Source organism: Diabrotica virgifera, chromosome 3 (assembly GCF_917563875.1).
Source record: "Diabrotica virgifera virgifera chromosome 3, PGI_DIABVI_V3a".
Taxonomy (NCBI): Eukaryota; Metazoa; Arthropoda; class Insecta; order Coleoptera; family Chrysomelidae; genus Diabrotica; species Diabrotica virgifera.
In genome coordinates this window covers 139,692,562-139,707,211 of record NC_065445.1, presented here as the reverse complement: position 1 = coordinate 139,707,211, position 14,650 = coordinate 139,692,562, and the positions used below count along the sequence as shown (strand labels likewise).

Sequence of the window (14,650 nt, the reverse complement as noted above, 5' to 3'; positions counted from 1 at the left end):
AATCTTTTTCTTTATTTTCCAAGTTTCTGTTGCATATAGCAATATGCTCTTTACATTTGTAATAAATATCCTGATTTTGATTTTGGTTGTTAATTTATTGGACTCCCATGTTTTCTTCAGCATATAGAACGCATTTTGGGCTTTAGTTATCCTTCCATTAATTTCCTCTTCTATTCCACCGCTAGGGTCAAATATGCTTCCCAGATAGCAAAATTTCTTTACATTTTCTACTTCTTCTCCTTCAATGAATATACCCATTTCTCTTTCCGTATTTATCTTCAAAAGTTTGGTTTTTCTTGTGTTAATTTCTAACACTATTTTTCTTGCTTCTTTTGTCACCTTTTCTGTTTTTTCTGCATATGTTCTCTTTTTTCGGACACCAGACATATATCATCCGCAAAGTCCAGATCTTCAAGCTGACCAAAAGCATCCATCTAATTCCTGTTTTATTTTTCGTTGCCTTTTTTATGACCCAGTCGATTAAGATCAAAAATATGGTTGAGATAGAATACACCCCTGTCTGACTCCACTGTCTATGTTGATTGGTTCTGTGAGTTTCCCATTGTGCATGGTTTGTGCGGTATAGTTTTCATAGAAAATTTTGATAATTCATATGTATTTTAATGGAATTCCATATCTCTTTAATATTTCCTACATTTTTTCTCTGTTAATCCGGTCAAAGGCTTGTCTAAATTTAATGAAATTTATATAGATTTTGCTCTGCCATTCTATTGTTTGTTCTACAATAGAATGCTCTATATGTTTCTTAATGTGTTAATATGATCTGTGCATGCTTTATTACTTCTGAAGCCCGCTTGGTTTGGTCTTAACAACTGGTCTATAGTTTCTTTCATTCTTTCTAGTATCATCTTTGTCATGACTTTACTCACTGTAGAAAGTAGTGTTATTGCTCGCCAATTGTTGCAATTCGTTTGATCTCCCTTCTTGTGTATCTTTACAATTATACCTTTTTTCCAATCATCAGGTATTCTCTCCTCCCGCCATATTCTGTGTATTAGTACATATAGGATTTCTTCCGATGTTTCTCTATCTGCTTTCAGTAGTTCTGTGGTAATGTTATCTATTCCAGCTGCTTTCCCCCTTTCAGCTGTTGTATTGCTTTACTTACTTTTTTTGTGAATTCCGATTCGGTGAAGCTTAGTTCTCCTTTATTTCTTCATTTTCCATTTCGTGCTCTATTATTCTGTTGGCATATACTTCTTCAAAATGTTCGATCCATCTCTCAACTAGTTCCTTTTTATTCTTCAATATTTTCCCGTTTTGGTCTTTTACATGCTCAACATTCATTTTTCCGCGTGAGCTTAGTTTTTTCGTCGTTTTATATAGAGTTCCCATGTCGTTGTCTTTTGCTGCTGTTTGTGCTTCTATTAACAATTCTTCGTTATATTGTCTTTTGTCGTTTCTCGCACTTTTTTTAACTTCTTTATCTGCCTCTCTATATTCCCTCGTCATTTGTTCCCTATCTCTTAGATCATTTTTTAGCATTTTACATTTAGGTAGTTTCCTTTCTTTTATTTTTTCTTGCTTCTCGATAGCCATGGTTTATTATTTATTTTTTGTATTCCTATCGTTTCTTTTGCTGCTTGTGTATATATATACTTGCATCTTTCATTTATCCCACAACTCTTCTATCGCGGCATTTTCTGTGTTGTAAGTTTTATTATATAATTCTCTTAACTTGGTCTTATATTCTTCAGTACAACTTTACCTTATTTACAATAATATTGCTTAAAAATTGTAAAGCTGGAGCAACGACATGACAGCTTCTACAGACAAAGTCTAGAAGTCTTTAAAACCCTGTTGAGTGCTGTAAACAGCGAATGCACTGAAAAGGTCTTAACAATCAACGTAAAGGAAACAAAATTGATGGTGGTCGGAAAAATGAATATCAAACACTCAGTAGGTACTAAAATAAAAATAAAAATAAAAAAAAATCCTTGAAAGGGTGGAACACGTTAGATATCTGGGTAGCTGGATTGACTGCAGGATTTAAAGTGATGAGAAAATTTCGACCAGATTTGAACTTGCATGAAAAAGCTTTATTAACTAGCGATCTGTATAGCCGCGTCCTCACTGGTAAAAATTTTTGACGAACCAGCTGTTCGTCGCAAATATTTGCGTGCTCGCGGTAAATTGTGCTAATGTGGACGTGTTTGTCGCATAAATCGGACGCAAAAATTTTCGATACACACAACTCACACGCTTCATCGGTTGTTGGTTTTTGACAAAACATCAAAGGATTTGCTTCGCATACGGTTTGCAGTGTGGACGCTGCGTTATTTACTCCACACAACCTGGGCAGACGCACACAACGAACGATAAACACATTTTCGGTGGTCTAGCAGTTAAATCTGTGACGCAAATTCTTGCGACAAACCATTAATTCAATAAGCGCGGAAAAATTTACCAGTGAGGACGCGGCTTATTGTGCAGTAGAAGTCTGTCGTTGACCTGACATCTAATATTATTGATGTGCTACGTCTAGTTCGCTTTGTTTTATGGATAAGAAACCTGGACAACAAAACCTGAATCCTGAATTTTTATGTGTACAAAAAATATGGCGCTTTAAAAGAGATCAAAGTCACAAAGCGGAATTGAAGAAATTAATAGACACGAAACACATCAAAAAGGATGCATGGATTTTCTTTATAAAGTTACATACCGAAGAACAAACGTACAAAAAGAAGAACAAAAAGTTCATATAAACACGCATTAATTGCAAAAAATACTTGAAAAACTAAAGAACAAAAAAGCTGCAGGTAAAGATGGGATGGACATCAAAAATGAATTGTTCAAATGTGGGGGACCGGCAATGGCAGAAAAATAAACAACATAAAAGACACAATAAGATACCAGAAGAATGTAGGAAAAAAGAGCTAATCCTATTATTATTCTTCTTCTTTTTCGTTCGTGTATGTAGGCTTTAAAGCCTGTATCGTCTTAAATATTAGCCTCCTAAATTCCTTAAATTATCGCACCATTTTTTCTTGGTCTACCAATACTTCTTCGTTCATTTGGTGACTTATCTCGTGCTATTCATATTATCCTATCCTATGCCATTCTACTAATTTATTCGGTCAACGCCAGTTTCCATTGTGTCACCCATCCAGTTATGTCTTTTACATTGCATGCTCTTTGTATGTTTCTCTCCCTATCTAACAGATTTTTCCCTGATATTCGTCGAGATATTTATCTCTGTTGTTTCTAGTATCGTCTCGTTTTAGATGTCTCAAGTCTTGTCTCCGCCGTGTATGTCAATATAGTGTTACGGGTTAAAAGTCGCTAAGCAACTAGAAACGATTCTTATAAATAAGATTGTCATAATTTTTGCTTTATTGTCACAAGTACTGACCTAAACAATTATAAAAATCAGGCTTCTATATTGTCTTGAACATTAGCTGCTATCAAGCCATTTTTAAGTCCGAAATCATATAGAAAATCAGGCATGAAGTAGGCTTTAGGTATACATTGCTACCTGTCTAGTAAGGGTCATCTCTTTGTCTTTACCTGTCTAGTGTCATATCTTGCTCACTTTTGATTTACACTTCATGAGGACAAGTTAGTATTGTCCTATGAAACTCCTTGAGGATATTTAATCAGAAGTAATCCAGATAACTAATTAAGAAATATTCAATTTGATGAAGTTGACGATTGTCTTGCTCAGCAAGGATTTAAAATATCTGGATATTTAGGTCCCCAAGACCTTTCTTTTTGGCCATACGCTATCTTTAAGGTAAGCTTTGTTTTTTTAACACCTGATTCGTTGTCTAAAGGGAAACCTTTAGTAATTTTAATTTATACCTTTTGCTCTGCTTGCATGCTGATGTATCTATTCATTTCAGGCCAACAATTTTTCTTTCTCTCCAATTCATTTTGATGTTGTGAGTTTTTTTGAAACACCCTTGTCCAGGGTCGATATTTATATAACCTGTATATCTGTGAAGTATCCAAGTATATAAATGCTGTACGACATCATCCACGTGTATAACATCGACGAAAAAAACATAAGGTAGGATCAAACCAATACTTCTCTTAAAAGAACGTTGTTTTGCCTGTCTAAGCCACCACACCATACAGCAGTCTGACAAATATCTCGGTTTTGTATTTTTTTTCTTGTAAATAGTACCTAAATATAATATTACATAGTTTTAAGAATTATAATATGGGTGTACGCTGAAAAGAATATTCTTAGAGGCAAATATAAACTTTAGTTGAGCTTTTTACCTTTTCCTTTTGGGTTTTTTTTATATTTTCAATTAAGATTAATATGAATTATTTTAGTTTTGGTTAATAAGAATAAATAGTTTGTGAATTCTCCGATTTTTTTGATTTCTTATTATTATTTTTTTGTTTGGTAGAAAATAAAACTAGTTATTTACCTTCGCATACCTTCAATAAAAACCGGTAACATCGGCGAAGAGTAACAATAGGTCTAATTGCTGCTTTATAGATTCTTGCTTTTGTGTCTTGTCTTAGGTGTTTGTTATTCCAGAATTTGTCATTAAGAGATCCCGCCGCTTTACTTGCTTTTATGCTTTTTTGTCGTACTTTTTCTTTAAGATCTCCGTAACTAGTTATATCTATTCCCAGATATCTAAACCTTGCTTCCTGCTTTATTATTTTCCCATCAATTTCGATTTTACATCGTAGTGGGTATTTAGATGTTGCCATACATTTGGTATTTTCTGCTGATATTATCACATTATATTTCTTCGCTGTTGTATTGAAGATGTGTGTACCCGCTTTACACCAACAAAAATTGATGAAGAAATTGACCAACTTTTTCAAAGTCAAATTTGACGAGTACAAAACACAATTTTACATCCAATTTGTCCGTGAATAAAAAGAAAATGAAGGAATTTGACGAAATAGAACATGTTCTATTATAGGATATGTTTTATTTCGTCAAATTTCTTCATTTTTACGGTAAAATCACATAACACTTTAGATGATGTGTGGTTAAAATTGAATGTTAAATTGTGCTTTGTACCATAAACCATACATTTTGTACACGTCAAATTTGTCCTTGAATAAATTGGTCAATTTCTTGATCAATTTATTGTTGGTGTAAAGCGGGTAAAGATCGTTTTCTGTCTTGGCGATTAATGCGGTGTTGTGTGCATAACATAGTATTTGGATTTCTTTGTTCCCCATTCTGTAACCATGACCTTTACGTACTACTTGTATTATTTCCTGACCACCCTTTATACTGGTATAAACTGTGTTAGATTTCCATTTATCTTTGCCTGTATTCGATTATGGAAGTAGATGGTTTTGATAGTTTGTATAATATTGATTGGTAGGTTTCTTCTATACAGTAGGTGTAATACGTCTTCGACTTGGATGCGATCGAAAGCCTGTGTCAGGTCTATAAAACATAGATAGGCTGGTTTATTGTACTCTGTAGTATTCTATTGTAGTGTACTCCTATTACTCACAACGGGTAATAAAAAACAGCCAGAAAACTATGCAGCTATTAATTTGCTAAATACTACCTTGTAACTTACAACTAAAATGTTACAAGAACGAATAGACAAGCATATTAACAACAAGGTTTAGGGAGGGTCTTTTAAACTTGCAATATTTATCATAAAACAAATTACAGAGTAATAATTATGCTTTTGGACTTTTTCGTAATCCCCCATTTTGCTAGCAATGTAAATATTATTTCAATATAAATTGCAATATGGTTCTATAAGAATCATCTCAAAATTTCATTAATGGGATATCACAAATTAAATTTTCGTAATAAATAATAAAGTGGTATTAAAATTTGCAATAAAAATTTACAGTTATGTAATTTACAGTCTTTTTGTATAAAGTTGTGTCAATTATGGTAAGCAGTTATTCAATAGTGATCCAACTTTTAATAAAATCTGATTTAAAGTAATAATTTTAATATTTTTAGGTTAATGCGAGCACCAACAATAGAAGGGTACGCTGCAAGGCATAGCAAACTATCAAAAAGTGTAACTTTTAACAGAGACACCCTCCAAAGTCCACCAAATAGTGCCAATTTGACAGGAACTCCACACAGCTTATTTCCTATTGTCCCTTCACCCTTAGATAATGGTTTAGATTTACCTCAGGATGAGAAACAAATGGAATTAGAAAAATGTGGAATCCAGATCGTGCCTAACAAACCTAATAACCAAGTAAAAATTCATAAAGGTAAAAACTATTAACTACCCTGTCACGGTAGTGTAGAAAAATTTTAATCCCACATGAAAACCACCAGCAACATTCTTCCAGAATATCAAAAGTCGGTGTTTCAGCAATCATTTCTGATCAAAATCAAAATCGTATCTTGGTAACGTTTCGAGAAAACTGTGATTTTATAGAATTCGTACATATTTATGTATAATTTCACATTGAACCTTTTAATGCCTCCAATAAATCAATGCAATAACAATATAATCAATAATAATAATTACCTACTTTTATTTCAATAAATTTCATTTTTAACAGAAACAATTTTTGGAAATTTTAATTATTTTATTTATAATAAATATTAAAAATAAATATTACAAGTTAAATGTTTAAAGAACTGTAGTTATTTTGTAAAAAAATTTAATGAAAAATGCTTTATAAAAGATATATTTATTTAAAAAAAAGACTTTAAAAGGCCACATCTATCACAGAACGTTTTCGATCTAAGTAGATCGTCATCAGCGCTGTTACCTAAAATAATAAATATAGATAACCATTTTAGCGAATATAAATGTTAAAAATTGAAATGTTGACCAAGGTAAAAAGCAAAGTTTTTTGTACTTATAGGCAAATCAAATGCTGAGCCAAAAAAATTATTATTATTTATTTATTAAGCTCAACAGGCCGCGAAGGCCTAGGGCTGAAAGGTTTAATTTTTCCTTACAATTACTATTACATAATATTATATACATATAATCCTATATCCTATACTACTATAATATATACAATATTACATTTGTTTGTATAAAATACTTAATACTACACTTAACATTATATATAGTCTTTCCATACATTTCTTCACCACTTCCTTCCATTGTTTTCTGTCTAAAGCTTTTCCTTTCCAGTTTACAATATTACTTTTTTTAAGTCTTCATATACGCTGTCCTTCCATCTCCTTCTTGGTCTTCCTATTCTTCTTTTTGGTATTGGCTTACGTAATAGAACCATTTTTGGCATTCTCGCCTTTCCCATTCTTTCGATGTGTCCTAAGTATCGGATTCTCTGTGCTTTGATTGCCGTCGTTATTTTTGGTTCATTATATAGTTCTTCAAGTTCCTTATTATTTCTTCTTCTCCATTGCCCGTCTATTTTCACGCCTCCACATATTGTTGGTTGTATTTTCCTCTCCCATCTTTCTAAAATGTCTATTTCTGGATTTTTTAAGCACCCATGTTTCACATGCATATGTAGCTGTAGGTCTGATAACTGTTTTGTAGATTCTGATTTTTGTTTTTCTTGAGACATCTTTGGATTTCATTAATGGACGCAATGCTCCATACTTTTTGTTTGCTTTTACTATTCTTGCTTTTATTTCCCCTTCCCCATGTCCCTTTTCATCTACTTTTACACCCAGGTATGTAAATTCTGAAACTCTTTTAAATGCGCATACATTTTCTCCTTATATTTTCAATGTGAAATTGTCTTCTTTTTCTTTATCTGTTTCTCCCATTATCATGTATTTTGTCTTTTCCTTATTTATGAGAAGACCAAAAGTTTTGGCTTGTTTTATTATATTGCTCATTAATTTTGTTAGCTCTTTCTTACTTGTCGATAATAATGTTAGATCATTTGCGAATGCAATACATTTGTAGCCATTTTTAAAAATCGTTTCCTGTGTGCTTATTTTACTTTTCCTGATTATTCCTTCCAGTATTACATTAAAAAGAGTCGTTGATAGTAGGTCTCCTTGTCTTAATCCTTCCTTTGTTTCAAAATTATTTGATTTATGTCCCTTCCATGCTATTTCGTTTGTGGAGTTATCCATAGTCATCTTTACCATCCTGACGATTTTACCTGGTAGGCCCATTTCTTTCATTAGTGCGTACATCTATTGCCGCTGTACCGTATGATAGGCCTGTTTAAAGTCGACGAACAGGACCTATACTGCTATTTTATGTTCGTAGCACGTAGTTTGGATTTCTTTTAACGCAAATATTTGGTCTGTCATCGACCTATTACCTCTGAATCCTGCCTGATATTCGCCCAATATCTTTTCCGTGTGAGCAAAAAAAAATACATGGCTAAAAAAATCCAAGTGGTTGTTAGAAATCTGTAAAAATATGGCCTTTGGCTTCCTGTAATCCCCACAAGGCACGTTGCTTGCTTAATTGAAAATAGGTCTTCACATTAAGGACGGTGAGTATCAACTGGATTGAGTTTTCAGAGCATTTCCGATTGATGTCAGAACGAGACTGTCAATATAGCGTACGGTTTTGTGAATTGATCTAACGTTACACTATCAATTTGGAAGGTTTTTGGTGGTTAGTGGTTCAAATTGATGGCTAGTGTAACATTAAATCATTTCACAAAACCTTACGCTACATTGACAGTATCGTTATGACATCAACCGGGAATGCTCTGATCACTCGATCCAGTTGATATTCACCGTCCGAAATGTGAAGACATAATATTGTCAATTAAGCAATGTACGCGCCTTGTACGGGGTTAGAGGAAGCCAAAGGCCATATCTTTACGGATTTTTATCCATCGCTTGGATTTTTCAAAAATAATATCATTGTAACAAATTTTTTTAACATTTAAAGGATTTTTACCAATGTATTTTTGGTGGCTCAGCATATGATTTGCCTGTAAGTATAACCAAACTTAGCTTTTTACCTTGGTCAACATTTCAAATTTTTAACATTAATTATTGAATTCACTAAAATGGTTATTGCATGCAAAAAAATTGCGTGCTGTAAATGAGTACAGTTCTGTACATATTTAACATTTGTAGTATTAATTTTTATTATTAATTTATTATAATTATAATATTTAAACTTTCTAAAATTGTTTCTGTTAAAAATGAAATTTATTGAAATAAAAGTAATTATTATTAAAAAAAATGAATAACCATTTTTAATTTCGTTGCAACACGAAAACACAGCCGAACCATATCCTAGTCCAATCAGAGAGTGCTGCAAGCACCCCTACCGGTTTCGAAACTTATTAGTCTCTCATCAGGAGGCACATAAGCTGCTCTCCCTGATCCAACCAAAACAAACCCCAGCGTGCAGTCCCGGATCGCAACGAACGAACCGTAATTATTATTATTGATTATATTGTTATTGCAGTGTTTTTATTGTAGGTGTTAATGTGAAATTATACATAAATATGTACGAATTATACAGGGTGAATCACCACTAACGCGACGGAAGATTACAGCGAAATTGTAAAAGATCTGAAAAAAATTTTAATTAGTGGTTTGTAAGTTGATAAAATCTGCATTTTAAAATTATTTTGAAATATACAGGGTGTCCCAATAAATGGCGGCGTATCAAAGTTATATTTTTTCTTATGGAACACGATATATTTTATATCATTTTCTAATTGTACGCAAAAAATAAGGTATAGTTTCATAAGGCTTCCCTATACCTATGTACAGAGTGTTCTGAGTTATGGTGACTTTTCTTAAAATGTAAAGTTTTAAAAGAAGGCTTATTCTCAAGTTATTTAAGAAATTATAAAAAATACTTTTACATCTAAATATCTGGATATAGTTTGAATGTATCTCAGGATTAATTGTTACACATTTATTTACAGGGTGTTCAAAATTTACAGTTTTAATATTGGATTATTCAATGTGTCATATAATTCTTATTTTAAATGGAACACCATGTTGTATATTAATAAATAATTATACTAAACCAATCTACCTCTTTCGAATGGTATATGGATGTCCTATATCTAGGTTTTATAGTTTTTGCGTAATTTACAATTATTAAAATTCTTAATCTGTAAATCGATTTTAAAACAAAAGATATAGTTAATTAATGTCATTGTATGACATTGTCATTTTATGAGAGTACGGTCTGGTAACTATTTTATAATTAATGTATTTCATGATTGATTATTACACATTTATTTACAGGGTGCTCAAAATTTACAGTTTCATTATTGGATTATTTAATGTGTCATAAGATGCTTATTTTAAATGAAACATCGTGTATGTTAATAAATTTCTTATACTAAACACAGTTTCCTCTTTCGAATGATATAGGGATGCTCCATAACTAGAATTCATAGTTTTTGCGTAATTCATAATTTTCTTAAACGGTAAATTGATTTTAAAAAAAATATTTATGCACTCTCGATTTTTAAACTATACGAAATAAATGTTTGTTTACTGTATCATAATGAAATGAAAATTATGTCTATTTACTAGACCATTATTAATAAAAGGAGGTAGATTGGTCTATATACAATACATTTAAAAAAAATCAGGATCTGCTCCAAAGTCTAAAGTCCATAAACGATAAGCTAAATATTTATCCTAATCCTGTTCGGTCTAATATTGGTGTAGTTGAGTTTTATACGGATAATAGTGGTTTATCTTAAGTATTCTAACAGTCGTTTGACTGATTTACCCGAAATTTTTTCTTTACTAGTATTTGAGTTTTCCGTAACAGAAAGCAGGACATCAAGTTCCTTGACATGATCACAAATACCTGGTTTATTTTTATTTAACTTTCCGAAATTTCTCAAAAAAGTCGTGTTTTGGGTGTCTTCTATCAGGATACCTACTTTTGAGCGTAAACTTTAGAAAGTAAGACACAATTTTGCAAACACTCCCCAATGCAAAGTACCATGTCTACTCTTTCGTAGATAACGTGGTTATTCATTTTTAGGAACAATTAAATTTATATTTATTTTTGATAATTACCAGACCGTACTGTCATAAAATGACGATGTCATACAATGAGATAGGTACATCTTTTGTTTTAAAATCGATTTACAGATTAACAATTTAAATAATTTTAAATTACGCAAAAACTATTAGACCTAGGTATAGGACATCCATATACCATTCGAAAGAGGTAACTTCGTTTAATATAATTAATAATTAATATACACGGTGTTTTATTTAAAATAAGCATCATATGACACATTGAATAATCCAATAATGAAACTGTAAATGTTGAACACCCTGTAAATAAATGTGTAATAATCAATCATGGAATACATTCAACCAATATCCAACTATTTAGATGTAAAAGTTTTTTTTTTATTATTTCTTAAATAACTTGAGAATAAGCCTTCTTTTAAAACTTTGCATTTTAAAAAAGTCAACATAACTCAGAACACTCTGTAAATAGATATCTTATGAAATTATACCTTATTTTTTGCGGACAATTAAAAATGCAGTAAAATAAAGGGTGTTCCATAAGAAAAAATATAATTTTGATACGCCGCCATTTATTGGGACACCATGTATATTTCAAAATAATTTTAAAATGTAGATTTTATCAACTTACAAGCCATTAATTAATTTTTTTTCAAATCTCTTACCATTTCGCTGTAATCTTCCGTCGCGTTAGTGGTGACTCACCCTGTATAGTCCAGGGTAATAAGGTTTTTTCCATGACACTCGAGCAGCCAGGGTACTGAAGCATTTTTTCGACAGGTAATACCTATAAAAGCAAATTATAACTATTTCCTGCGTAGGATCTGGCGGCCATTTTTATTTATAAACAATTAACTGCCAAAAAATGGCATTTTTCCCTTTTTTTTCAAATCAATGGAAAATAGTGAAACTTACGGTTTTTTTAGTACAAATATCTTTGAGATATGGAAAAAGCTTTAAAATGACGTATTACAAAGTTTGATATATTCAGTTATTGTTAAATATATAATTGCGAAAAAAGGTCGGAATGGCAAAAAAAAATTAATTCCACAATAACTATTTTAAACATTATGTACGGCTTTGAAATTTTTGTCAATTAAGGGTTCTTTGGTGCTTAATATGTGATAAAAATTTCAAAGCGATTCATTTAATTGTTTCAATTTTATTCAAATTGTTTATCCCAGAGAGCATTTTTTTTGCAATAACATAAGTCAGAAAAAAATGACGTTAGGACCATTCCACAGGTGTCAAATGAAAGAGCATGAGCTATATTTTCAACTTGGTTTTTAAAGTTGTTCTGAAGCTATTTCCTTGTGGCATTTTTATGATTAATTTTTTATATGGGAAATAAGCCACAATTAAAATGAAAAAAATAATTTTATTAACGTTTCGATTTTGGTTTTTAAAAATGGGAATAAAAAATGCATTTATTAGTAATAAATAATTATGCAAAAGTATCGTAAATCTTTCCTTATAAACTTTTTATTTTGTTTTATAAGAAATTATATATATTTATTACAATTTTTTATCAATTATGATATAAATAACATTACATGGTAGTTTTGGACTTAAAACAGGGTAAAAAAGTTAATTTTTTTGGAAAAAGTTATTCAAAAATTTATAAGAAAAGATTTACGATACTTTTGCATAATTATTTATTACTAATAAATGCATTTTTTATTCGCTTTTTTTAACTAAGTTGAAAATATAGCTCATGCTCTTCCAGTTGATTCCTGTGGAATGGTTCTAACGTCATTTTTTTCTGGCTTATGTTATTGCAAAAAAAGCTCTCTGAGATAAAAAATTCGAATAGAATTTAAACAATTGAATGAATCGCTTTGAAATTTTTATCACATATTAAGCAGCAAAGAACCCTCATTTGAAAAAATTTCAAACCTGTACACTAATTTTTACAACAGTTATTGCAAAAATATTTTTTTGTGCAATTCCGAAATTGTTTCTCAATTATATTAACAATAAATGAGTATATCAAACTTTGTAATATGTCATTTTAAAGCTTTTTCCATATTCTCAAAGATATTTATAATAAAAAGTTCATAAGTTTCACTGTTTTCCATTGATTTGAAAAAGAAGGGAAAAATGCCATTTTTTGGCAGTTAATTGTTTATAAATAAAAATGGCCGCCAGATCCTACGCAGGAAATAGTTAGAATTTGTTTCTATAAGTATTACTTGTCGAAAAAATGCTTCAGTACCCTGGCTGCTGAAGTGTCACGAACAGGGTATGTCACGAACTGGCCTAGTATAAAACCGCAGTTTTCTCGAAAAGTTACCAAGATAGGATTTTGATTTTAATCAGATATGATTAAATGATTACTGAAACACCGACTTTTGATATTCTGGAAAAATGTTGCAGGTGGTTTTCATGTGGGATTTTTTTTCTAGACTACCGTACTGTAATACATGTATTACATTGATACTTTTCCAGGTTCCTTAGAAGATGAACAACAATATTTTGCTGATATTCTTATGGCTATAAAACAAGTGATGAGTGCACATCTTCAAGAGATTCAAGGGAAGTACCAACAGAAATTCGAAATGTTAGAAGAGGAAGTAAGAACGAAAGATGAAATCATCACGCAACTCAAAGCACATATCTCTGAGTTGGAGAAAACCAACGAAGATTCTTTCACACCTAGTGTAAGATTTTATTTATTTATTATTATTGTTACACACAGTTATTAAGTTTCACAGTTAACTATTTAGAACTTTTTTTCTTTCTCCCCTTCCTTATAGCCTTTCATCAGGTGTCAGATTTGGGTAGTTTAACTACCTATTCACCCATCTCTTACATTCTTTTCTATCTTGTGCTATTATGTTCATTTCTTCAAGCATTTTCTGTTTAATCTTTCCCGTATCTACTATTTGGTGTATCCATTTTTTCCTCGGTCGGCCTTTTTTTGGTGATATTTTCTCGTTAATTTACTGGGATTCATTCTCATCAGTTATCCATGCCAGTTTAATTGTATCTTTATTATTTTGTTCATTATTAGTTCCTGTTTGGTTATCCCTTTATTGCCTTATTTCTCATTCTATCTCATTTGGTCTTTCAGGCTATAGCTCGTGGTTCTAGGTCAATTGCTCGAATGCAATTGCTCGAAAATCATTTGCTCGACATGAAAATTGCTCGAAATACAAATTGTTCGAATAAAATAAAATAAAATAAAATAAAATAAAATAAAATAAAAAAGAGAAGTATATATCTAAAATATTTATTCACAATAATCCACAAAATATCCACAAAAATCCAATACCTACCCAATAAAGGGGTACCGGAGAATTCGTAACTATTTTAATCCCCCATCCTAATTACAGGCCAATTGGTAACTCTGGCCCTCAGATAATTTTTCGCTAACCAATGAACTACCGGTGAATTCGTAACTAAATAAAGGACTAATCTTTTAGACTTGAAAAAAAATTATGGAAATTATCTTTGCTTTTAAATTATCAGATGAATTTAAATAATTTATCATTGCTAAACATCTAAATATTGAATTTACAATTACTTGATAAAAACCAAGCTTGTGTAGAGCTTGATGGAAATAATATTTATAACACGTGTTAATAAAACACTATAATATTGTTTCAATTATTTTATTAAGATATATCAATTTTTGCTATTTTTTATAGGTATATATATAGGGTGAGGCAGATAACTGGCCTATTAGAAATATTTAGAGAACTAAAGGCAACAGAATCATGAAAATTGGAATGAATGGGTTTTGAAGGGTGATCTATTTAATGAAAATATTTTCATCAATTTGCCACTTCCGGTTAT

At 31.1% G+C, this 14,650-nt stretch overlaps 1 protein-coding gene across 1 annotated transcript in view; it reads left to right on the top strand.

Moving 5' to 3' along the window:
• Window positions 1–14,650, top strand: part of LOC126882573 (uncharacterized) — a 481,344-nt gene that overhangs the window by 444,147 nt on the left and 22,547 nt on the right. The window contains exons 20-21 of the mRNA XM_050647545.1: window positions 5,930–6,192; window positions 13,301–13,512. Coding sequence (XP_050503502.1) covers window positions 5,930–6,192; window positions 13,301–13,512 — 475 coding nt within the window. The remainder of the gene's footprint in view (window positions 1–5,929; window positions 6,193–13,300; window positions 13,513–14,650) is intronic.